Here is a 26,716-nt window from a genome sequence, read left to right on the forward strand (position 1 = left end):
CCGGGAAACTACAGACCGGTGAGCTTGACCTCAGTTCCGGGGAAGATGGCCGAATCACTGATCAAGGAAAGTATCAATGAGCATATAGAAAAAAATAACCTGATGAGAACAAGCCAGCATGGTTTCTGTAAAGGAAGATCATGCCTAACGAACCTACTGCACTTCTTTAAGGGGATAAGCGAACAATTGGACAAATGTGACCCCATAGACATCATATATCTGGATTTCCAGAAAGCCTTCGACAAGGTTACCCCATGAGCGCCTACTGAAGAAACTGTGGAGCCACGGGGTGGAAGGGGACGTGCACAGATGGATCAAAAATTGGCTGGCGGACAGGAAGCAGAGGGTAGGAGTAAAGGGACACTACTCGCGGACTGGAAAGGTGTCGCGAGTGGTGTCCCACAGGGGTCAGTGCTGGGACCACTGCTGTTCAATATATTTCATCAACTGGAAACGGGGACGAAGGGCGAAGTTATCAAATTCGCGGACGACACAAAACTCTCCAGCAGGGTCAGAACTGTTGAGGAATGCAAAGAACTGCAGAGAGACATGAACAAACTGAGTAAGTGGGCAAATAGATGCAGATGAGCTTCAATGTGGAGAAATGTAAGGTCTTGCACATAGGGAAAGGGAACCCCATGTATAGTATATACGATGGGAGAAAGGGTAACTGGGGGAAGGCAACCTAGAAAAAGACCTGGGGTATTGGTGGATAAAACAATGAAACCTGCGGCACAATGTGCAGCAGCCTTAAAGAAAGCGAACAGAATGTTGGGCATTATCAAAAAGGGTATCACTACCAGAACAAAGGAAGTTATCCTGCCACTGTATCGAGCAATGGTGCACCTGCACCTGGAGTACTGCGTCCAATACTGGTCACCGTACCTTAAGAAGGATATGGCGATACTCGAGCGGGTCCAGAGGAGAGCAACAAGGATGATAAAAGGGCATGGAGAACCTTTCATATGCCGAAAGGTGGACATGCTGGGGCTCTTTACCCTGGAAAAGCGGAGACCTTAGAGGGGACATGATAGAAACTTATAAAATCATGAAAGGCATAGAGAAGGTGGAGAGGGACAGATTCTTCAGACTAGCGGGGACAACAAAAACAAGAGGGTCATCCAGAATAAATTGAGAGGAGATATTTCCAAATGAATGCTAGGAAGTTCTTCTTCACTCAGAGGGTGGTAGACACCTGGAATGCACTTCCAGGAGAGGTGATAGGACAGAGTACATTATTGGGGTTCAAAAAAGGGACTGGATGACTTCCTGAAAGAGAAGGGAATAGCAGGGTACAGATAGAGGGTTACTTACAGGATATTAAATAAATAGGGTATAAACATCTTAGGTAAGGAGCACTTACAGGTCATGGACCTGGGGGGGCCACCGCAGGAGCAGACTGCTGGGCGCGATGGACCCCTGGTCTGACACGGCGAGGGGCAATGCTTATGTTCTTATGTGTTGTTGGTGAAAGAGTGCTCTCACTCTTCTCAGAGCATGGAGGCTGAAAAAACACTTTTTAATAAGCAAGTTTAGTTGGTCCTTAAATGTAAGTGAAGAATTCAATAGCAATACCCAGTATTAAATGAGGAAAACTCAATTTTCAAAGATGTCTCCTGAATCTAAGATCACAGCAGAAGATAAATATATAGATTGTGAGAAAGGTGGCAAAAGAAATATGTAAGGACTTGTTGAAACTGGCACATGGAGATATAATAGCTGACTGGAAGTTGGAATAGAACTAGGGCACCCAACGAACCAATTTGCCAACAGACATAGTGATATGTTTGTCTCATTTGGTGTAGAAGGAAGTGATTATGCAAATGGCAAGGAGACAAGGCAACTACAAGTGGAATGGTACACCTGTTGCGGTGTATCAGGACCTGGCAGCAGCCATGTTTGAGGAAGAGGAGGAAGCTTAAAGGCAAAGAGACAATGTGACAAGGCGGTGGCTGTTGCCAGAAGGATGCTGGGCTTATATAGAAAGAGGCATAGCCAGTAGAAGAAAGAAGGTGTTGATGCCCCTGTTGGTGAGGCTCCACTTGGAGTATTGTGTTCAGTTTTGGAGACCGTATCTGGCAAAGGATATAAGACGACTTGAAGCAGTCCATAGGAAAGCAAATGAAAATGGTAGGAGGTCTATGCCAAAAGACGTATAATGAGAGACTGGAAACTCTGAATATATATACATTACATTGTACTTATTAACTGTTGTTACCCAAAAATTCTACGCGATTTACAAAAGATTATTAATTATAAACATGATCCATGGAATAGGATGGATTAAGTAGTCAAGTATTTAAAGAAAAGATAAGTTTTCAACTTTTTCCTGAAATGTTTATAGGAATCAGCTGAGAGCAACAATGAAAAAAAAATTCTTTTTCATGAGAGGCTGCCTGGGATTCTAAAGAATGATTAAGAAATTTCTTACTTTTGCAGCCCTTTACAGGAGGAAAATTGAACAAAGCATGAGTTTTTTCTGCTATATTTATGTATGGCTATGGAGAAACTATCAACCAGATAGGAGCTGAGCCTTTAAGAACTTTATATCAAAAACAGCCCAGCTTGAACAGTACCCCGGGCCTCCACAGGTAACCAGTAAAGTTCACGGTAAAACAACGTAAACATGATCGTATTTGCTTCAATCCGTAGATCAATCTAACTGCTGTATTTTGAATCAATGATAGTCTCGACAATTTTTTTTTGGTGACTGATAAATAAACAATATTACAGTAGTTGAAGAGACTCAATAGGAGTGACTGAACCAATAATTTAACGGCAGAAAATTCAAAATAGGGTCTAATTGTTCGCAGTCTCCATAAAGTAAAGTAGCTTTTACGTACAACAGCATCTATCTGACTTCATCGTATGATGTTTGATCTAAAACAATTCCTAGTATTTTAATCGTTGGATGAATTACGTAAGATGTTGAGCGTATATTAATGGAAAGTTCATGAGTGGTTTTACTGGGTGATACTATGAAAAACTATGTTTTATCAAAATTAAGCTTTAGTTTGAATTGCTGCATCCAGAGATTCATCCTTTCCATTATAGTCTCAATTTTAGTAGTAATCTGAGATAGAACCGAATTGTAAGGTATGACTATTGTAATGTCATCAGCATAACTAAAATAATCTAATGTCCAGATCATTTAGGCACAAACTAACAATGAGAGATAGACATTAAATAATGTAGGTGATAACGGGGATCCCTGGGGAATACCGCATGGATTTTTCCAACTACAGGAAAGTTGAGTCAGAAATCTAACTTGATAGGATCTAGATTCCAAAAATCCCTTGAACCAAGAATAAACATTACCATCTAATCCTACGGCATTCAAGCATATTAGAAGGTTGGTATGATCCACTAAGTCAAAGGTGCTGCTTAGATCGTAATTGGAGCACCAAAGCACTTTACCTTTACTTATTAGATTGTTATAAATAGTCTAACAGCGCAGCTATTACTGTTTCAGTGCTATGCAGGGATCTAAATCCCAATTGTGAATTATGAAGTAGTAAGTGTTGTTCTAAATATATTTGTTAGTTGAATATGAACCAGACCTTCTTTGATTTTTATAAAACAGGGAATTGATGCAATTGGTCTATAATTAGATGGTAGTGAGATGGATTCTTTGGTATTTATAATTATTGGAGTAATTATTATATTACCATCTTCTAGAGGAAATTTTCCCATATCTAAAGAATCAATTATCCATTCAAATAATTTCAGTTTAAAATGTAAAGGAGCCTAGAGGAGAGGAGGGACAGGGGAAATATGATTCAGACGTTCAACTACTTGAAAAGTATTAACGTAGAACAGAATTTTTTTCCAGAGAAAAGGAAAATGGTAAAATCAGAGGGCATAATCTGAGGTTCAGGAGTGGTGAGACTCAAGAGTAATGTTGGGAAATTCTTCTTTACGGAGAAGGCTAATGCCTGGAATGTGCTCCAGAGGGAGGTGGTGGAGAGGAAAACGGTGACAGAGTTCAAAAAAGTGTGGGGATGAACACAGAGGATTTCTAATCAGAAAATAATGGTATATATTGAAGAACTAAGGCCAGTACTGGGCTGTCTTGCACAGTCTGTGTCACTTATATGGCCATTCATTTGAGAATGAGCTGGGATGGTTTTAGATGAGCTGGAATGAGCTCCAGTAGGATGCACAATACGGGCAGAGCTCTGGGTTTCTGGCCCGGAAATATGTATCTAAGAAAAAGAACAGTTTCAATTAAATCATTAAATTATACAGTGTGGGGGTAATAATAAAAAAAACCATCTAAAAAGTGTCCTAAGTGGCTACTTGGACGATCAAAAAGCCTGATCGTCCAAGTACCCATAACCAAAGCTGGTTTTTAGATGTATAAACCATACTTAGGCCTTTCCCCTACCTCTAGATGCACAGAGAGAAAAGAGGCGTGTTTGGAGGAGGGGGAAAGGGCTGGCGGTGGGCGGGAGGGGGCCGACCTACACCTAGGCGTACAACAGGTATAACAAAAACCTTAAGCAGGTTGCCTAGTCGGCACTTATACGTTTTTGACTTAGACCAAGTCAAAACGCGTCTAAAGTGCCGAAAAAGCAACCTGCCTACCCCTCCACCGCAAGCATCGCGGCAGGAGAGATGCCTCATCTCCCCTACCGCGATGCCATCACTCCTCTACCCGAACTGATTGGCCCAGGCGCCTTAGGCCCCACCTGTGGGCGGGGCTTTGGGACGGCTGGTCCAATCTGGCCCCATTCTGGAGTCGGCTGCCTGCTGGATGGGCGGGTTTGGCCTCCTGTCTGTCTGGCCAACTTGAAAAGGTACGGGGAAAGGGGTTGGGGGGGTCATGGGGTCGCCAGGGGGGGCGCAGGTCGGTTGGGGGGGCGATCGTGGGGTCTGGGGGGCGGCCTTTGGGGGAGGGGGGGTTGCGTCAAGGGCAGGAGGGCCTGGGATCCCTCCTGTCTGTAATATAGTGGGGGGTGGGGCTAGGGTGGTCGCCTGGGCCAGGTGGGCTTGGGCTCCCTCCTGGCCCGATCGAGACGCGGGGGGGGGGTCGCTGGGGCCAGGAGGGCTTGGGCTCCCTCCTCTGCCCCGATATCGTCGAGGGGGGGGGGGTCGCGGTTCGACATAGGCAGGAGGGCTATGGGCACCCTCCTGCCTGGATCGTTGTGGGGGGGGGGAATTCTGTAACCGGTGTTGTTTTTGACAGACACCGGTTACAGAATCCAGCTTTTAGGCGAAAGGACTGGCTCCTCCTTCGCCTAAAAGCCCTTCTGTTGGACATTTGGGGCTTAGGCGGTTTTTTTGTTTCATTATGGCTGAAAAGTGTAGACGTCGTGTGGGTGTACTTTTAGACGTAATGGTGATAGGGCGGTTAGGCAGAGGGAAGGCCATAATCAAAACAAGGACGTTTGGTTTGGTTATGGACACTTTCCCATCTTCTGCTTTGAATGTTTAAGGACTTAGGCCAAAAGGGGACTTAGACGCTTTTTTTGATTATGCCCCTCTGTATGTTTTGGCAGACTGGATGGACCATTCAGGTCTTTCTATCTCTCCGTCATTTACTATGTTACTATGGTTTTTAGCTTCAAGGTGTTACCATATATTTGCGGCAAGAAGGACACAATATCGCTGGGATGCTCTAATAGCACTGGCAGCAGAGCATCATCCAGAAGATACCTGGAAGAGCAAAAGTGAAGCAGAAGCAGGAGAGTGGGTCTACTACATGACAGAGAGGTGCACAATGATCAAAAAAAGCTGGCCTGCTACTGGCAATATCAGCATGCAGACTTGAATGGATTGAGACTAAACTGCTGCACAGTGAAGAAAGTGCCGAGGGTCACTTTTCAGCGGACCTAAATTGCATATTTTGACCATATGCATATGCCTGCCACAAGCAGCATGAACTCTGGGGTAAAGGAAGGAGATGCTTTTTCTTTGGCCGCAGAGCGTTTCTGCCAGTTCGGTGTGTTCTGGGGCTTCTGGGGAAATTTTTGCTCCACAAAGCAGGCCCAAATACTGTGTGCCCATGCCCCAGAGGCCATGTGGGAGCTAAACTTAAAGTTACCGCCTCCCTGCTTCGCTTAACGCTGCACATAGCACAAGGGTGCTTTCTTGCCGCCCATTTTTCGCAAACAAGATATTATATAGGGGTAATTAAAGTCAGAGGACTCCATCCCTGGCACATTGGAAGCAAAATGAGGTGTTTTGGAGAAGATTGAGAACTTAGGGAAAAAAACTGGGAAAATCCAAGATGGCCACTGCTGGTAAATTTTAGTGTTAAAAAAACAGCATAGAATAACCTCAGGGCTGACCTTAAAACCTCAGAATAACAGGATTTTAGGGGTAGGGGAACCAAGGTCCTAGCTGTAGAAACAGTTAAAAAAAACAGCATTGAAGAGGTCCTCTACTTCCAGTCACGTCAGCCACTTCGCTGGATCTTCAAGATGCTGGTTGGACCTCCCACAGACAGACCCTCAACTCCCAGAACCCTCAAATGAAAAGTGTGTGTGTGGGGGGGGGAAGAGATGAAACATAACCGGTATCGTGAGTGCCTGAAGGAAGCCTGTGCTTGAGCCCCTGAGCAAGCAAAAACCAGGGGAATGGATCCTAGGTTCCACTAATCTTTGGCAGACTAGCTGAAGCAGGTCCCCAAAGGATACACCTGCCAGCTGCAGATTTAAAATCTGATATTCTCCACACAGGCAGAGTAGACCCTTATTCATTTATTTAATTCGTTTTCTATCCTGTCCTCCCCAAAGAGCTCAGGATGGGTTACAAATTAACATACATAATATACAGTTAACAGGTACAATTTGCCATAGTTACAGTACGAATTTTTGTCTGGTACAAGTTTTTATCCTAACTCAACACATACTTATCAAATGGGATCTCTGATTTCACAAAAAAGACCGTGACTAGATTAAAAAAACTGCAAAACTATCATTAAAAAAGAAGAAGAAATAAACCAAGCAGAGAAACTGAAGGTACAGCAGACTCCTGGGAGAAGGATAAGGTTTCAAAACCTGATTGAATATCTTTCTGCAGTATGTTTGCGAGAATGGACAGAGTACCCTAAGTTGGTCCACTGGAAACAGTGATCAAATTTGAGCTGAATATTGGAGTGACGTCGCAAAAGAAATCCACTGTAATTGCGTTTAATTTTTGAAAGGGCAAACTACGATAAAATGAGGAAAATGGTTAAAAAGAAGCTAAAAAGGTTCAATTGCAAATGTTAGGACTGTAAACTAGGAGTAGATCTTATTTAAAAATACCATCGTGGAAGCCCAGATCAGATGTATTCCACGTATCAGCAAAGGTGGAAAGAAGAGGAAACGAGAGCAGGTGTGGTTAAAAGGTGAAGTGAAAGAGGCTATTAGAGTGAAAAAAAAACATCCTTAAAAGAATGGAAAAAGGATCTGAATGAAGAAAATAAGAGAAACAAGCACTGCAAGTTAGATGCAAAGCATTGATAAAGACAGCTAAGAAAGAATATGAAGAGAAACTTGCAATAGAGGCAAAAACTCATAGCAATTTTTTTAGGTACATCAGAAGCAGAAAACCTGTGAGGGAATCTGTGGGGAGCGTTGGATGATCAAGAAACAAAAGGGGCGCTCAGGGAGGATAAGGCCATAGCGGAGAGACTGAATGAATGCTTTGCTTCAATCTTTATGGAAGAAGATGTAAGAGATCTACCTGAACTGGAAAGGGTGATGATGCGGAGGAACTGAAAGAAATCTTGGTGAATCTGGAAGATGTACTAAGCCAAATCGACAAGTTAAAAAGTGATAAATCGTCTGGATCGGATGGTACACATCCATGGTACAAAAAACTCAAACATGAAATTGCTGACCTGCTGTTAGTGATCTGTAACCTGTCGCTAAAATTGTCTGTAGTACCTGAAGATTGGAGGGTGGCCCATGTTATGCCGATTTTTAAAAAGGGCTCCAGGGAGGTCACCTGACGCCATGAGCGAGTGAGGACCGCGTTCCCGCTCAGCTCCGAAGGCCCCGTCTCTGCCCCCGCACATACCGCCGACATTCGGACCGCCCGAGAGCGAAGACTGCCTAGCAACAAACGCTAGACCGCATGGAACGGTATTTGACCCGTTCCCAGGAGGCGGCACGCGCGAAAACAGCGCGAAAAGACAGAGAGCGTGCTAGCCCCGGGGCGGGCAAGATGGCGGCCGCATCTGGAACGGCGGTCACGGAGGTTCTCGGCTGGGGCACTGCTGGAAACTAAAGGCGGCGGTGGCACAGGTCCTGGGCCCCCAGATAGAAGCCCTAACAACCCAAATGTACCAGGCTGGAACAGCTGAATGTCGGACACGACGGCCAGAACGACCGAAATTGGAGCACCGGGTGTCGGCAGCAGAAGACACCCTAAACTCACACGAAATGGATCTCTCGGCCCTGCAAGAGACGGTTCAGTTACAAGCTGCTAAACTGGACGATCTAGAGAAACCGTTCTCGCCGAGGGAACCTACGCCTTATGGGTGTGCCCGAAACTATACCCGACAATCAATTAACTGCGGAGCTGGAGGGCTGGGCTGGAGCTGGAATTCCCAGACACAACATCTCTGGGCCCATTGTGTTTGGAAAGAGCACATCGCCTCGGCCCCCGTCCGACTAGGGACTCCAGGGCCTAGGGTGGTGATTGTGAAAAATCCTCAACTACAGACACAAACTGGAGATCCTGCGACAGGTACCGCACTAAACGCGACGCAGTGAAGTTCAGAGGCTCTGCAATACGGATAAGCCAGGATACTCTGCAGCTCTCACTGAACGCAGGAAAGCCTTCTACCTCTGTGCTCTAAGCTGGAAGAAAATAAGTATCGTTTCAGTTCATCTATCCAGCGGTCCTAAAGATACACCATGAGGGCTCGTGGCACGTTGTTCACGCGAGGCTGTGACAGCCGTCTGACTATATAAACAAGGCCATCACACCAACGTCCGAGCCGACATAGGCACAAATGAAGAGGCGGCGTGATTTCATACTGGAAGGCAGAAACCGGCTATTGTTAAGTTGCATGTTACTGAAATGTTATTAGACTGAAATGTTATTAGTCTGATATGTTATTAGCCTGAAATGATGGGGGCACTGTTGAATTATTGTTTACAGGGGTGGGGGTGGGTCTCGTGAGGCGCCATTCTCGGACCTACCACATATTCCTTCGGGGATATGGTCTTTGGGATTTTTTGGGGAGTAAGGGGGGGAGGGGTGTTGGAGTGTGGGGAACAGCCTACTGATGGGTTTTTGGGATGTTACTTGTTCATATTTGCCTGATTATTAGTTGCTGCGGGGACAGATGGCGCACCCGGGCGAGGCTGGGCACCTGGGTGTAGATCACCATGCGGCCGGATGGTTCAAGCTGTGTGGCTTTGACCCTGGGTGAACACTCTCTTCCGTATTCTGTCTTGGAATGTGTCTGGGATCACATCACCATATTAAACGTACGAAGCTCTTGAGACAGATAAAACACCATAGGGCGGACGTAGTCGAGTGCCTCCAGGGACTAAATTGACCCGGGAAAGAACACTGTAAAACTACAAAGGGGATGGGTGGGATCTGTGTATTCAGCCCTCCTCATCTGGGAAAAGAGCCGGATATGTTGCTTGTACGCAAGGGGTTACACTGCTCAGTGACGTCACTTGCTGAAGATCATGAGGGAAGATATTTACTCTTAAAGATATCTATGCAGGGCACGGATTTCCGGCTGCTGATTGTATATGGGCCCGAACACATACTCACATGTATTTTTTTGATAAATTGGTATCCCCTAGGCTTGCAAGACACTACCCTGCCACTGATAATAGCTGGTGACCTTAACCAAGTGCTAGACACTTCCTTGGATCGTTCCGGTCCCCAAACGCTGACGGTGCCCAACTTAAACAAAGGTATCCCCTTACTCTGTCAATCATTGGGTCTGGTAGATCCATGGAGACTTCTCCACCCAACAGAGCGAGATTACACACACCAATCTCGGGCACACGGGTCGTTCTCACGCATAGACTACATGCTGGTTCCGGAATCCTGGTTTGGTCGAGTCACAGATTCTATTATAGGCCCTATGGATGTATCGGACCACTGTCCTGTTTGGGTTGACCTGGCTTGGGGACGGCCTCCTCAGGGAGCCTGTCGGTGGAGATTCCCATCTACCTTCAAGAGGACCCAGACTTTGGGCCTACCTCAGAACGCGCTGGGATGATTTCCTAACAAATAACGCACAACATCGAACTGAACCGGGCCTTTTCTGGGAAACCGCTAAATCTGTTCTCAGGGGGGAGATCATTGCCTACGTTGTGGCAAGGAATAAACGCATAGCGGCCAGCATTATAAGTTTGGAAAGAAAATGCACAGCTTTGAAGGCGAAATTTATAAGCACACCAACCACTGAATTGAAGGAAGACCTTCATGTAGCACAAGTAGCTCTTAATACATTAATACATGACCGCACCAAACGCTCCTTAATTTACCGCAAATACAAATATCATAGGTTTGGGAATAAACCGGGCCGGATGTTAGCTTCAATAACCAAGAACTGGCAGGACTCTAGATATATATCAAGAATTAAACATAGTCCCACTACCTATCACACTGCACCGAAAGACATAGCGGACGCATTCTATCGGCACTTCTCGACATTCTACGCGAATCCCAAACCATACTCAGGCCCTGATGTTCTTGATTATCTAACTGATGCTGGCCTACCTAGTTTTACCGAACGCCAGCGGGAAACTTTGAACAGACCCCTGGAAGGCCCAGAGATACAAAAAGCCATTAAGACCTTGCGTTCCTGCACTGCCCCGGGCCCTGACGGGTTTTCGGCAGAATTTTATAAGATGATGTCGCCCCAGCTCTGTGAATCACTGATGTCCTATTATGAGGTGGTGACGGAGACCGGAGCTTTTCCGGCCTACGCTAATTCTGCCACTATTACACTGATCCCGAAACCGAACAAACCTAGGGAAGAGGTTGACTCCTACAGACCTATATCCCTACTAAACGTAGACATACAAATCCTATCCCGTTTGTTGGCAAACCGTCTCACTCCGCTTTTATCACACATTATATCATCTGCGCAGGTGGGCTTTGTTCAGGGCCGCCACTCTGTCCTCAACGTGAGACGCACTCTTTTGGCTATGGCTAGGGCACAAGAATCACACGTTGAGGGCATTTTGGTGAGCTTGGATGCGGCCAAAGCATTCGATCAGGTCCTGTGGCCTTACTTGTTTTCGGTTCTGGAATATGTAGGTATAGGCGGGCAATTTCTAGCCGCACTGCGAGCATTATACACGTCCCCCACAGCATCCATACTGGTAAATGGAATTCATACACCACCCTTTGGGGTGGGCAGGGGGGCACGCCAGGGTTGCCCATTGTCACCATTACTATTCATACTGTACCTGGAACCCCTCCTCAGAACAATACAAAAAGATGATGTTTTAGTAGGATTAATGGAGGGAACATCCCAATTACGGGTGCTAACATTTGCTGACGATATTTTGTTAACCCTGGCTTGCCCCCAGCAATCCCTGACTAGAGCCCTCGAGCTGTTGGATGAGTTCCATTTATTCTCTGGCCTAATTTTAAATAAGCAAAAATCCTTAGTCATGCCTTTGCAAGATGATGTCCGAACTTCCTGGCAGGGGCCCTTTCAATTGGAATGGGCCACGAAATCTTTACGTTATTTGGGGATTTGGATCCCACAAGATTTAACTCAACTATACAAACTTAATGTTCTCCCCCGTCTCCATCTGACGGGACAGAAACTCAGAGCCTGGCGCTCTTACCCACTATCTTTATTAGGGCGAATAGCCCTGTACAATATGATGATTATTCCCCAATGGCTGTATCTATTACAGACCTTACCCTTGCTGTTACAACACCGGCACCTTAGAGTTCTTCACCAGTCGTTGAATGGGTATCTGTGGGGTGGCAGGCGTTCGCGTATACCCCTCCGTACACTATTTCTACCCGTATCTCAGGGAGGCTTAGGACTTTTACATCTAGGCAGAATGAATATGGCATGTCAGCTTCGACATATAAATGATTGGCTATGTGGGACCTCCCATTTTTCGGTGGCTGAGGTCGAGTGCCTTGCATATACCCCCTATCATTGCAGCTACATGATACATGCTTCCACACTGCCTCTGCGCTCACAACACTATGGGGATATTTACTGGGCCCGTTGAGGAAAAACCTGGAAGAAACTGTGCAATCAAATGCACATTAGACCAGAAGTGACACCTTATTTACCAATACATGGCAACGTTGATTATGTTCCTGGAATAAGTCTCAGGGCTCCATCTAGGTGGGCTCGAGGGGGAGTGTTTTATCTGTCTCAAATTCTGAATGCGGATGGGACCCTCTATTCCTTCCAGAAACTATTAGATACTAAGGTCCTTTCAGCTAGTGACTGGCTGTGTTATAGGCAAATGTTGCACTACGTGAATTCCTTACCAAGACAGGCTTTGTTGGACACAGTTCAAGATACGCTATCTGAGGCCCTCTGCTTAACAGCCCAAGAACCCACCTCACTCAGTGTTTATCATCGCTATTTGCAGGGGCTGGCTGGAGACCTGGACTACAGAGCCTTAGCCGAATCTTGGTCTTTGGACCTACAAACCTCAATTACAGAGTCCATGATAAAGAGGGGCTTTACATTGAGATCACGTATCCTGGTGGCAGCAGTAGAGAGGGAACGATATTATAAATTCTTGGTTCGTGCCTATATAGCACCCATAAGAGCGCATCAAACCCACATCAGTACTTCAGCAAGGTGCCCCAGATGTGCGGCTGCCAGAGCATCTCTTGGCCATATGTTTCTGTTATGCCCCGGTATTCAAGCCTACTGGCGGCGAATAGGACGTACAATACAGTCTCTATGGAATTGCTCCTGGACACAGACGTCGACTTTTCTCTTTACACTGAAATTCTCCTTGGACCCGGTTACACCAGGGGTGAATGCATTTGTACAAAGAGCTATCCTGGTGGGCATAAAGACTATTTTACAATGCTGGTTGTCCCCGCACACGCCTTCCGTCTCGCAATGGCGGACTCAGATGATTTCTTGGGCGAGTTATGAAAGACAAGATGTTCTAGACATACATTCTAAGAGAGGGGTTCAGTATCTTCGATGTTGGAGACCTTTTTGATTAACTTTGTCTCCCGTAGCGAAAGCTAGATTGTTAGAATAAACCAATTCAGGCGAGTTTAACAGTGGCTGTTCCCTGGGGGGGGGGGGGGGGGGGGAGGAAGGGGGGGGGGGATCATTTCTCATTGTAATGCACTATGTGATGACCTGTATTTTATGTTTGTTGTTTATCGAAAATAATAAAACAAATTTAAACATAAAAAGGGCTCCAGGAGAGATCCAGGAAATTACAGACCGGTAAGCCTGACATCAGTGCTTGGCAAAATGGTGGAAACAATTATAAAAATGAAATTATGGAACACATAGACAAACATGATTTAATGAGACAGAATCAGCATAGGTTTAGCTGAAGGAGATCTTGCCTCACCAATTTGCTTGACTTCTTTGAAGTTGTGAATAAAAATGTGGAAAAAAGTGAGCTGGTTGATGTAGTGTATCTAGATTTTCAGAAAACCTTAGATACAGTTCCTCATGAGAGGCTCCTGAGAAAATTAAAGAGTCATGGGATAGATGGCAAAGTTCAGTTGTGGATTAGTAATTGGTTATCGGATAGGAAACAGAGGATAGGATTAAATGGTCATTTTTCTCAATGGAGGAGAGTAAACAGTGGAGTGCCGCAGGGGTCTGTATTGGGACCGGTGCTATTTAACTTATTTATAAATGATCTGGAAATTGGAATGACAAGTGAGGTGATTAAATTTGCAGTTGACACTAAACTATTCAAAGTTGTTAAAACACATGCGGATTGTGAAAAATTGCAGGCTGACCTTAGGAAATTGGAAGACTGAGTGTCCAAGTGGCAGATGAAATTTAATGTGAACAAATGCAAAGTAATGCACATTGGGAAGAATAACCGAAATCATTGAAATCACAATGCAGTCCACTGAGACATGCTGGGTAATCCTAGTTATTATCAGAAAGATGATAACAGTTGCCATTCTGTAGAACTAGGAAAGTTTTACCTGATTTGGCAAAGAAGTTGATGAGAGCATCGGTCTCACAGCTCTTGTACAGATCTGCTAGCTGGGAGCTGCAATTCAGGCTAATGTTGTGAAGGAGGAGGCGTCGTTGCCCTCCAACTGTGGTATAGAGTAGAGCACACTATAACCGCAAAAGAAAAACGACAATCCATCAACATTTTTCCAAAAGAGAATTTAACTTGACTGGACAGATACTACTACAACCTATCAGTCAGCATTGAAGTCCCTCAGAGTTGGATCCATTCCGGGTAGTGATTGATTCACAGTGGAGTTTTTAAAACATTTCAAATTATACTTTTACCTCATCTATTAAATTTATATCAATCACAACTGACTAAGGGGTTGGATTTCAGGTACTATGGCAGAATCTTTAACCATTGTTTTGCCAAAGCCAATCAGGGATCCCATGTTGGTTTCAAACTACAAGCCTATTTCTTTAATTAATGCAGATGGAAAACTCTTGGCTAAATTATTGGCTCTAAGATTAGCCAAGGCTCTCCCTTATATGATCGGTATGCACCAAACAGGTTTCGTTGCTCAAAGACATTGTTCAAATAATACCAGACTGGCATTACACATGCTAAATTTAGCAAAAACAATGGATTATCCAGCCTTCTCTGTCTCTTTGGCTGCAGAGAAGGCCTTTGATCGTGTAACATAAGAACATAAGAATTGCCACTGCTGGGTCAGACCAGTGGTCCATCATGCCCAGCAGTCCGCTCACGCGGCGGCTCTCTGGTCAAAGACCAGCGCCCTAACTGAGACTAGCCCTACCAGTGTATCAAGCAATGGACTGGTTTGGTATAGGATCTGGATTTATTAAAATGATTCAAACCTTGTATAGATCCCCTTCTGCCAGACTATATATTAATAATACATTTTCAGAGCATTTTTGTCTGGAGAGGGGAGTTAGACAAGGATTTTGCTTTTTTATATTGTTTTGGAACCCTTGTTGTTGGCTATTCAGTAGGCAATGGAGATACAGGGTATTCCTTATGCAGGTTGGGAATATAAGGTCTCTGCTTATGCAGATGACATCTTGCTTCATTTGAAGAATCCTGAATCTATAATTCTGCATTTACTGGAATTGATTGATCGATTTGGTAAATTTTCTGGTTACAAAATAAACTGGAGCAAATCAGAGGTTCTTCCATTAAATGTGCATTGTGTAAAAGGCTTATTTGATCCATTCCCTTTCCTATGGAAGGAAGAGGGAATAAAATATTTGGGCATTATGGTTCAAAGAACATTGGAAGAAACAATGACAGTAAATGAAAAATTCTTATTATTGAAAGTCAAAGAAATGTGTGAACATTGGAACTCACTACATCTTTCTTGGTGGGGAAGAGTTCAAACCATCAAAATGATGATTTTGCCTGTAGTTTGCTACTAAATGAGTATGTTGCCGGTTTATCTCCAAGGGTCCTTTCATAAAAAAATTGAATGGGATCCTTACAAAGTTTATTTGGCTGGGTATATCTGCTAGAATAGCTTTAGTATCTTTGCAAAAACCACAAATGGGGGAGGGGGGGTTGTAAATTTTCCTAATTTTTATAGATATCATCAAGCTTTCATTATGCATCAGGGTATGTACTGGATCCTTCCTGAACTCACGGAGCATCTTCCGGATTGGCTTATTTTAGAATGGCAACTTATATCCCCATTACAGTTAAGCCATATTTTAAGTATCAAGTTGCCGCGAATCTACAAGGAAAATAGTATTCTTTGTGCCACCTGGAAAACATTAAAATTCATTAACAATTTAACATCTATACCAGTACAACAATCCACGTGCCAATCCTTATAGTTGAACTCCAATATTCAAATAGGCAAGTCTAAGATCCTCTGGAAGCATTGGCTGCAGGCAGGAATACGTACTTTAGATGATGTGTTATCAAATGAGAAAATGCTTGATTTTTCATAACTGCAACAATCATTTGACATTGCAAAGTCTCAAGCATATAAGTGGTTGCAGTTGAAGCAGGCCATTCAGAAGGGGTTCCCTGATTGGCAAAGTTTAAAGAATCAGTATAGCTTGCCGGGTCTATGCTTCCAGACAGATTTGCTAGGGCATCAGGTTGCCAAGTGGTCTAAATTAATATCGGAATATTTGAATACAAAAACCAAAATCTAGTTTAAAGGATATTTGGAGCATTGAGATAAAGCAGCAGATTTCTGCTACTCAATGCCACAGATTTGGACTTGGAGGATGAGATGTACAGCATCAGCATCTATGAGACAAACTTGGTTTTTTCTGTTACATAGAGTTTTTTTGGACCCCAGTTCGTTTGCAGAAGTTAGACAGTTCAAAGTCTAATAGATGCTGGCAGTGTCATCTTGAAATAGAGATACTGGATCATATGTAGTTCTATTGTCCTTCGAAACTCATCTTTTGGAAATCAATATGGGGACAATTAATTTGATTTTGGAGTCTTCGATTCCGTTATCATATGAGGTGGTTATTTGTGAACATAAGAACATAAGAATTGCCACTGCTGGGTCAGACCAGTGGTCCATTGTGCCCAGCAGTCCGCTCACGCGGCGGCCCTCTGGTCAAAGACCAGCGTCCTAACTGACACTAGCCCTACCTGCATACGTTCCAGTTCAGCAGGAACTTGTCTAACATTGACATGAATCCCTGGAGAGTGTTCTCCCCCTATGACAGACTCCAGAAGAGCGTTCCAGTTTTCTACCACTCTTTGGGTGAAGAAGAACTTCCTTATGTTCGTATGGAATCTATTCCCTTTCAATTTTAGAAAGTGCCCTCTCGTTCTCCCTACCTTGGAGAGGGTGAACAACCTGTCCTTATCTACCAAGTCTATTCCCTTCAGTACCTTGAATGTTTCGATCATGTCCCCTCTCAAGCTCCTCTGTTCGAGGGAGAAGAGGCCCAGTTTCTCTAATCTTTCACTGTATGGCAACTCCTTCAGCCTTTTAACCATCTTAGTCGCTCTTCTCTGGACCCTTTCGAGTAGTACCGTATCTTTCTTCATGTACAGCAACCAGTGCTGGATGCAGTACTCCAGGTGAGGGCGCACCATAGACCGGTACAGCGGCATGAAAACCTTCTCTGATCTGTTCGTGATCCCCTTCTTTATCATTCCTAGTATTCTGTTCACCCTTTTTGCCACCGCCGCACATTGTGTGGACGGTTTCATCGACTTGTCGATCAGAACTCCCAAGTCTCTTTCCTGGGAGGTCTCTCTAAGTACCACTCCGGACATCCTGTATTCGTGCATGAGATTTTTGTTACCCACATGCATCACTTTACACTTATCCATGTTGAACCTCATCTGCCATGTCGATGCCCATTATTCGAGCCTGATTATGTCACGTTGCAGATCATCACAATCCCCCGTGTCTTCACTACTCTGAACAACTTCGCATCGTCCGCAAATTTAATTATCTCGCTTGTCGTACCAATGTCAAGATCATTTATAAAGATGTTGAAGAGCACGGGTCCAAGCACCAAGCCCTGCGGCACCCCATGGGTGACGCTCTTCCAGTCCGAGTATTGTCCATTTACCCCCACTCTCTGTTTCCTATGCTCCAGCCAGTTTTTAATCCATTTGAATATTTCATCCTTGATTCCATGGCTTGCAATTTTCCAAAGTAGTTGTTCATGTGGAACCTTGTCAAACGCCTTCTGAAAATCCAGATATAGAATGTAGACTGGGTCATCCCTGTCTATCTGCCTGTTTACTCCCTCAAAGAAGTGCAGCAAGTTCGTCAAACATGATCTGCTTTGGCTAAAACCGTGCTGACTGGTCCTCATCAGCCCATGTCCGTCAAGGTGATAAATGATGTGGTCCTTTATCAGCGCCTCTACCATCTTTCCCGGTACCAAGGTCAGACTCATCGGTCTGTAGTTTCCTGGATCTCCCCTCGAACCTTTCTTGAAGATCGGCATAACATTCGCCACCTTCCAGTCTTCCCGATTTGATTGACAGATTGGCTATTAGTTGAAGCAGTTCAGCTATGGTCCCTTTTGGTTCCTTGATGACCCTCGAATGGATGCCATCCGGTCCTGGGGAATTATCGCTCTTAAGCCTATCAATCTGCCTACACACCTCCTCTAGACTGACCGTCAATCCTGTCAGCTTTCCGTCTTCATTTCCGGCATATAGTCTGATGGGTCCGGTATGCTGTGTAAATCTTCTTTGTAAATACAGATGCAAAAAAATGTGTTCAGTTTGTCGGCGATTGCTTTGTCCTCCTTTAGCGCTCCCTTTATTCCACGGTCATCCAACGGTCCCACCGCTTCCTTCGTGGGTCATTTCCCCTTGATATATCGAAAGAACGGCTTGAAGTTTTTCGCCTCCTTGGCTATTTTTACCTCATAGTCTCTTTTGGCCCCATTTACCACCTTATGGCACCTGCGTTGATGTTAGTTGTGCTTGTTCCAGTTTTCGTCTGCTTTTGACCTTTTCCATTCCTTAAACAAAGATTTCTTGTCTCTGATCGCTTCCTTCATGTCTTCAGTGAGCCACACTGGTTCTTTGTTCTTTTTTCTCTTGGATCCCTTATTGATATGCAGTATATATAGATTTTGTGCCTTGGTGATTGTGTCCTTAAAAAGGGACCAAGCTTGCTCTAGCGTTTTTACAGTGCTTATCCTCTCCTTAATCTTCTTCCCTACCATGAGTCTCATCCCTTCGTAATTCCCTTTTTGGAAGTTCAGTGCTGTGGCTGTCGTTTTGGACTGATGTTTCTCCCCTGCGTCCAGATCGAAGCGGATCATATTGTGATCGCTGTTTCCCAGCGTCCTTTCTACTTCTACATCTTGTGCCGGTCCTCGCAGGCCATTTAGGATTAAGTCCAGAATTGCATTTCCATTGTTGTCACCTAAACCTCCTTTAGACAAGTATAAAAGTAGATTATTTTCCATCATGACTGGGATAGCCATGCAAATAGTTACCAAAAACTGGAAAAATTGGGATTGACTTAATTTCTCCTTTTGGTGGGACTCTTTATGTCTATGCTACAAATACGAGAAAATGAATTCAGAAATGTTGTGTAATAATAAGTTATTTAAATTAACATGGAGTCCATTGACAAATTTTGTTAATGATGATTAGCTGGATTATTCTCCTGATTTCTTATTTGATTTACACATCCAGGGAAGGTGGATATTATATTTTGATGTTTTCATTGATCAATAAGTTCAATATGATTTTCACTATATGTCTGAAATAATGCATTTGGTTTTTGTTCTTGTATTGGGGTGGGAGGGAGGGGGAAAAGTTTTTGAAGTATTTCTATGACTGATGTAAATGCAATTTTGAAATTAATTATGGTCAAATCATTTTTTATTGATAATTTACCGTAAACAAGAAACAAGTTTCAAGTTTTATTGTGTTTAATATACCGACCATCAACATGTATCTGGCCGGTTTACAATGATAAAAAAAAAAAAAAAGAAATAAAAGATAAAATAATAATTATATATATATGAGGGAGGAGTGAACATTAAAAGACGATAAACAATAACTTACATGAATTTGAGGGTAATAAGGGGAAGGAAGGATCAATAAGTACATTATTAAAATGAAATTTAAAAGAAAGGGAGGGGGGATAAGACATCAGGAAAGGGTCGCTTAGTTAAAGCGGTTGAGATGATTTTACTGGTTTGGGGAAGGAGGTATTTAGAGGTTATTATATGCATCTTGAAATAGGAATGTTTTTGGTTTGGTCTTGAATTTGACGAGAAGATTTTCATGACGGAGTTGAGGGGGCATGGCGTTCCATAAGGTTGGAGCAACTACAGAGAAGTTAATTTTCCTGGTGTAGTAGAATTCTTTGATGGAAGGAACAGTCAGTAAGTTTTGATCTGCTGATCTTAGGGTCCGAGAAGGACAGAGAGGGATGATAAGTTTGTCGAGAAAAGATGGAAGACGTGAGAATTTGATTTTGAAAACCAGTATTGAGGTTTTATAAGTGATACGATGCGTGATGGGTAACCAATGGGCTTATTTCAGGAGAGGAGTAACATGATCATATTTCCCTACTTTATATATTAGTTTGATTGCTGTATTTTGTATGAGCTGCAGACGACGTAGTTCTTTTTGTGGGAGTCCATTATATAGGGAGTTACAGTAGTCTAGATGGGAGATAACCAGTGAGTGCACGAAGGTTATGATTGCATTAGTTTCAAGGATTGAGGTTATAGAGCGGATGAGCCTAAGTTTGTAAAAGCAAGTTTTTACTACGGAGCTTATCTGGTCGTGGAAGGTTAAGTCTTTGTTTATGGTTACTCCGAGTAGTTTTATTTTTGGTTCAATTTTTACTGAGCAGGATTTAATGAAAATTTTTCCGGTTATTGTTTCGTTGTTCCTGATTGGGAAGAGTATACCACATGATTTATTAATGTTGAGGGAAAGTTTATTTATTTGAAGCCAATCACTGATTTTGTCAAGTTTATTATTAATTTCTTGTATTTCATTTATTTTTGTAGAATCAACAGGGTGGAGTAGTTGAATGTCATCTACTTATGGAAAAATTGTAGAGCCGATGGATTGAGCTAGGGTGAGAAGAGGAGAAATAAAGATATTAAATAGTAGTGGAGAGAGGATAGAACCTTGGGGGATGCCGTAAGTTTGATATATAGGTGGTGAGGTTTTCTCTTTTGAGTGAACTTTAAAGTTTCGCTCATTAAAGTAAGAGATAAACCATGAGCGAGCTGAACCTGTGATAACGCAGTTCCTAAGACGATCAATAAGAAGATAGTGATCAATAGTGTCGAAGGCAGCGGATAAGTCAAGAGAAACAAGCAGAACAGATTTTCGGTGATCAAGAAAGCAGTGTATAGTAGTGATAAGACCGAGTAAGGATAATTCAGTGGAATAATTGGAACGGAAACCTGTTTGGTGGAGGTGAAGCACGTTAGATTTATCAATAAATTCTATGAGCTGATTATGTACTATTTTTTCTGTAAGCTTGGAAATGAGAGGAAAGTTGGCAATAGGACAAAAGTTAGCCGGTGATGTGTTATCTAGATTTTGGTTTTTCAGTTTTGGAAATACTAGGGCGGACTTTCAAGCTTTTAAGACGAGGTTGGAGGTTAAACTTTTAGTTACCATTTCCAGTATAAATGGGCTGAAGATAGAAAATAATTTTTTGAGGATTATGGGAGGGATGCTTTCTGTTGGGTTATTAGAGGCATTTATAGATTGGAAAACTTTGAGAAGGTCAGCTAAAGATGGAAGTTTAAAGTTAGAGAATGAGCTGAAGGATAAAAGATTAGTCTGATTGGAAGATTCTGGAAATTGTGTTAGTATAGATTGTCCTAAGTTTGATCTGATATCTTTGATTTTCTTGTCGAAATAGTTTGCAAATTTGATGCTGGTGGTTGTTTAAGTAGGGGAGGGGGTTTCTTATTTGAATAAGGGGATAGTGATTGGACTATACTGAAGAGTGCTGAGGAGTTGTGGGCTGCGGTTATGTATTTTGAATAGTACTCTTTTTTAGCTTGTTGTATAGTAGTTTTTTATTGGGTAGCCATTTTTTTGTATTGAAGGAGGGAGTTGTTAGACCGTGTTTTTCGCCTTTTATGTTTGGTGGAGCGGAGTTGTCAGCAGAGGAGGATGAGATTTTCATTATATCATGGTTTCTTTTTGGGTTGTAATTTGGGTGTTTTTTTCCTGGGGGGGGAGAGCTAGAAGGTCCATAAGATATTGTGTTGTAGTTTTCCAGAGAGAAGATTGTTCTTCTATGGTAAGATTAGTGCAATCAATTTTGGATTGCGGAGGCTGTGATCTTGTTGATATCTCTGGAAATATAAGTGCTCTGTGAAGTGGTGGAAGGTTGAGTAATAGAATTTAATTGGAGGTTAATAAGAATGTGTCCAGCAGAGTGAGTAGGAGATGAGAGCAGTAGGGTCAGGGAGAGATCTGAAATTAAAGTTAGGATATGTATCGGGACCCCTTCCAGCTCTTGGTGATGGATGCCAACAGTTCCCCGCCCTGTTGCCATACTTGTAATATTGGAATTTACAATAAAACAATAGTTTTTTCGTTCGTTCATGTATCAATGTATTAAGGGCTGTTAACACAGTCTGGTAGGCCTCTCTATTAGCGACAGTAGGGTGTTGCAATAAAACTCCTTTCAGCGAAACCAACTGTCGTTCTAGGGCAATTATGTGACTCGCTATTCGTCTAGCTCGCGTAGCAATATAAGCTATAATTTCCCCGTGGAGGACAGCCTTGGCAGCATCCCAAAACAAAGCAGGCTCTGCTAAATGCTGTGAGTTAAAATGAAGTTATTCCTCCCATCAAATGTGCCTGCCTCACTTTCAAGATCCTACACGGTATTCTCCCTCCCTTCATTCCTCTTTCTTGGAACTCCTCTAACCCCAATTCTGCCAGATCCACCCAAAAACTGAAACTTTCCTTTCCCTCTCTCAAAGGCGTTTCACTTGTAGGAAAACTAGGTGTTTCCCTCCCTTTCAGAATCACTCAGCTCTGGAACAACCTTACCTCCCCTCTTAGGAATCTGAGCTCCCTCCAACTCTTCCGTAAACATCTGAAAACCTGGTTATTCTCAAAAATGTAACTCCTCCTCCCTCTCTGGTTATTCTAGTCCTCTAAATTTTCTCTTCATTTTGCCTCTTCCCTCCACTGGAGTTCCTTTCTACCCTAACTCTTGTTAACCGTGTCGAGCTTTATGAATGTATAGATGATGCGGTATACAAACCTAAGGTTTAGATTAGATTAGATTAGATATTAGGGCCATGCACCACCAAAAGACGAAAAGGCCTACCAGGTCCCACCACCCTCACCAGTAAGTATCTGCCCTGGGGGTCTCGCCGTTGTACCTGTACTTCACACGCCAAGCCCTTTCTAATAAGAATAGCAACCCCTGCCTTTTTTTCCCGGGGAGGAAGCATAATGCAAATCTCCCACCCAACTCCTCTGCAATTTTTTGTGCTCCTTATCAGTGAGCCGAGTCTCCTGGAGACAGGCAATATCAGCACGATGGTGTTTCAATTGGGACAGGATTTTAGTTTGTTTAACAGGGGACGTGACACCAGACACATTCCATGAAATTATTTGGATTGGTCGGTCACCCATAATCCGCTCCACTATTAAACCAAGGCCAATCTAGTATCAAAGAAACAGGAGTCTCCGGCACCCAGACTCACCCCTAGACTCGATGAGCACAACCCCAACACACAGCACACCCAACCCCACACTATCACGCACAACAACACATTCGGACCCCACCAAACCCAATATCAATGTACATATCAACAAAGGTGCCACTGCTGCTCCCCAAAAACTAAGCCCCCCAACCCCAATATATGTCCCCAAATATCCTAACCATGAAGGATATAAACGAGTCATGATATGACGCTAAACTAAGGAGCTTCCCTCACTAGTAGTGAATATCAGCCTCAAATGCACTAAAACAATAATGCACTAAAGCAATAATGCAGGAAATAAAACCACTTTCCAAAGTTCACAAAGGTCCAGAACAGCAAAAAAGAACAGTCATACTTCCCCAGAGGAGGCACCACTTAACGTGTTTATAAAGTCTCCAGCTGCCTCGGGAGTATGAAACGATTTCCAGACACCATTATGGTGAACCCTGAGGAGAGCTGGATAATAGAATTGGAACCGCTGTTTAAGGTCCACTAACTTAGTGCACAAGGGATAGTAAGGCTTCCACTTTTCTTGTAGTGCAACAGAGAAGTCTTTACTGATTCTTATGGGCACTCCGTCGTACTTCAGCACATCCCTCTTAGCCGTTATGGTGAAAATTAAAGATTTTTATGATGACAATCCAAGGGCGAGTCTCCAAGCCTGCTCAAGGCCCCAGGCAATGCGCCCGTTCCAATCTCACGGGCTCAGGGACGGTGGAATCGGCAGTTCTTCTTGCAACCAAAGCTCCATGACATCCAACAGGAGATGATCTGAAATAGTCTCAGGAATGCCTATTATTCGCAAGTTGGAACGTCGCGATCTATATTCTAGATCCTCCATTTTCTCCATTTGGGTTTTAAGTTGTGTTTGGAGCGTCATCAGGTCAGTCGCGTGTGTCAATGAAGAATCTTCGAGCGTTGACACGCACTGCTCCAGCTCCGCAGTACGCGCTATTGCCGCAGATAGAATGCTTTCTATATGTGTTATCTGGGAGGATAGTTGCTCCATATTCGGGCCCAGGACTTGCGCTATCGCCTCTTTTATATCGCTCAAAGCCGCCTCCGTGAGGTGCGATACTGCCGCCACGGGACTAGCCTCCATCTTGCCCTCAGCAGGCCGCACACGATCACGATCTTTTCTGGCGGATTTAGTCGTCATAGAGTCCTGGGAGCGAGTAATGTACCTGTCCATATAGTGAGGAGCCTTTGAAAGAGCAGCACAATTGCCGGGAGGCTAGAGAAGTCCAATGAAAATAGTAAAGCCCCAGAGCAAGCAAGGGACTGTCCTCACTCACATGATCCTTGAAATTAATTATATGTAAATGTATATTTTAATGCATTGTTTTTGAATGAAAAATTAAAAAGTCAGTTCTATAGTGATGCAAGATATTCAGAGTGTTGTACAGTTACACATGAGAGAGTCCCTGCTACAAGGAGCTTACCCTGTAGTCAAGACACATACAGGGGAAGGGAAGGAGAGAGAAAGAGGAGATGGTGCACATGGATGGAGAGGGAAGGTGGAGGGGAAGGAGGCAGCATGGGGCTGAGGAAGGTTTTTTGTTTTTGTTTTGTTTTTTACTACAGGGGAAGACAGCAGATATAGATGGAAGTGGGAAAAAGAGTGCAGAGAAGGATAAGGCAGGCATTGGGTAGGAGGATGGGTAGCTGGCAAAAAAGGAGAGTGAGGGCAGATGTTGCATACTGCATGCACTGTATAGATAACATTTTTTTTTATACGGGATAGAACAAAGAAGGGAGATGTTGCCCACAGAGGGGAGTGGAGAGACGAGGGAGAGGTGTTAGACCAGGGGGGTGGGGGGAGGTGCAGAAATAAGCTGCTAGCAGGCATCTTTTAATTGTGCAATTAATCATGATTAAATGTTTTAACCGTGATTAAAATGCAGCCCCACTTTTTACAGGTAATTAACTGTAAGCCTATAGGTGTATATATATTACATATGTTTTGTGTGTTATTTAAAGACATTTAGGCCCTGATGCTATAAAAGATGCTTATAGCTGGGTGCCTAGATTGCCTAGCCGATCTAGGCATCTAATTTAATATTTTTAATTGGAAGCACCATTAAAAAACCATGAATTAACTTGTAGGTGCCCACCTGAAAGTAGGCGTGGTTAAGGGTGGACCTTGGATGTAGTTTTACATACAGGGGCCTAAATTAACCTAGGTGCTGGTATTTTAGGCCAAGAAAACCCAGCGCCTGAGGAGCCAAAGTCAATTTAGGTGCCACTAAGCGTGATAGACGTGTGGTAGATGCTGCTTTTCTAGGCGCCTACTAAGTTAGACATCATTTATGAAACCTGGTCCTTAGTATTTGTTTGGTTGTTATGATTTCAAGGCTTTTTACTTTTTAAAGAATCTACAGGGTACCTCTATATATTATTCATATGGTCTTAACAGTTTTTAAAAAAAATTCTGACAGTGTTGATTAGCCCTGACTGAGCTCATGATAAAAGGAAACCATGGCCATGTTTGACACTGTTTCTAATCCTCCACATGTTGTAGTTATTCAATAAGCTCATTAAATATACCTTTTTTTTCCTCTGGTTTCCTTTTTCTACCATCTAGTTTGTTGGTCTTTCCAACACTATCCCCAAAATTGCTCACTAAGACTGTAAGCCCTCTAGGACAGGATGACAGGGGAATACTAAGTGTATCTAACTGTAACTCATTTTGAGCCACCCGTGAAAAGGCATGATCTAAAGAAGAGGGAGGGAATTCTGGTGGGGAGGGGGCTTGAGAAACAAGTGGGAGGATTATGTAGGTAGATTTATGGGTATAACAAATGATTGCTATATAAACAAATCACGTGTATACTATTTGCTAGGGAAACTATAAACTCCTTATCCCGGGGTTCTGTAATCTTTGCCAACTTATACAAAAATAGAGACCAGGGCTTTATGAAAGAGTTTTATTATAGATATAAAAATATAATTCATAAGCCAGCAGTAAATAATTACTAATTATTGTTCACAAAATATCCGAATACATATATGAAACTCAGTACATAATTATTACACAATACTTGCTAAATAAATGAGTAAATAGAACTAATTCTTACAAACTAGAAAATTCCTTATAATAATAATTCCTGATTAGCAGCAATCTATTACAGTTTATCACCAAGAGTAATTAACATCTCCTTTCCAGAAGACCAATCAGAGATCTACCTAGCCCAGCTGATAAGGAAAATATGATTCCTTGCTTACCATCCTTCCGGTCAAGCCTCTGGGAGATGGAATTGGTCCTTTTCCTCGGCGTGGCACGATGTAGAATTTCTTCCGGTCAGTAAGAGTCTGTTAATCACTGAAGTGAGCTGTAAAAGTCTGTCAACTATAGTTCCTTAAGTGATATGAACACCAGGTCTGGATAAAAGTCCTGTTTCTTCACTCCCTGGAAGAGAGCTAATCACAAGAGGTAACTTATCATGTCTTAATTATTATAGA

The 26,716-nt window shown here is 43.2% G+C and overlaps 1 protein-coding gene across 2 annotated transcripts in view; it reads right to left on the reverse strand.

The window, feature by feature from the left end:
• The window catches only part of SEC24D (SEC24 homolog D, COPII coat complex component), a 255,374-nt gene that overhangs the window by 56,125 nt on the left and 172,533 nt on the right, over window positions 1–26,716 (reverse strand). For both annotated transcript variants that reach the window (XM_033938041.1, XM_033938046.1), the window contains exon 18: window positions 14,098–14,236. In XM_033938041.1, coding sequence (XP_033793932.1) covers window positions 14,098–14,236 — 139 coding nt within the window. The remainder of the gene's footprint in view (window positions 1–14,097; window positions 14,237–26,716) is intronic.

This window comes from Geotrypetes seraphini, chromosome 1 (assembly GCF_902459505.1).
Source record: "Geotrypetes seraphini chromosome 1, aGeoSer1.1, whole genome shotgun sequence".
In the NCBI taxonomy this organism is placed as follows: Eukaryota; Metazoa; Chordata; class Amphibia; order Gymnophiona; family Dermophiidae; genus Geotrypetes; species Geotrypetes seraphini.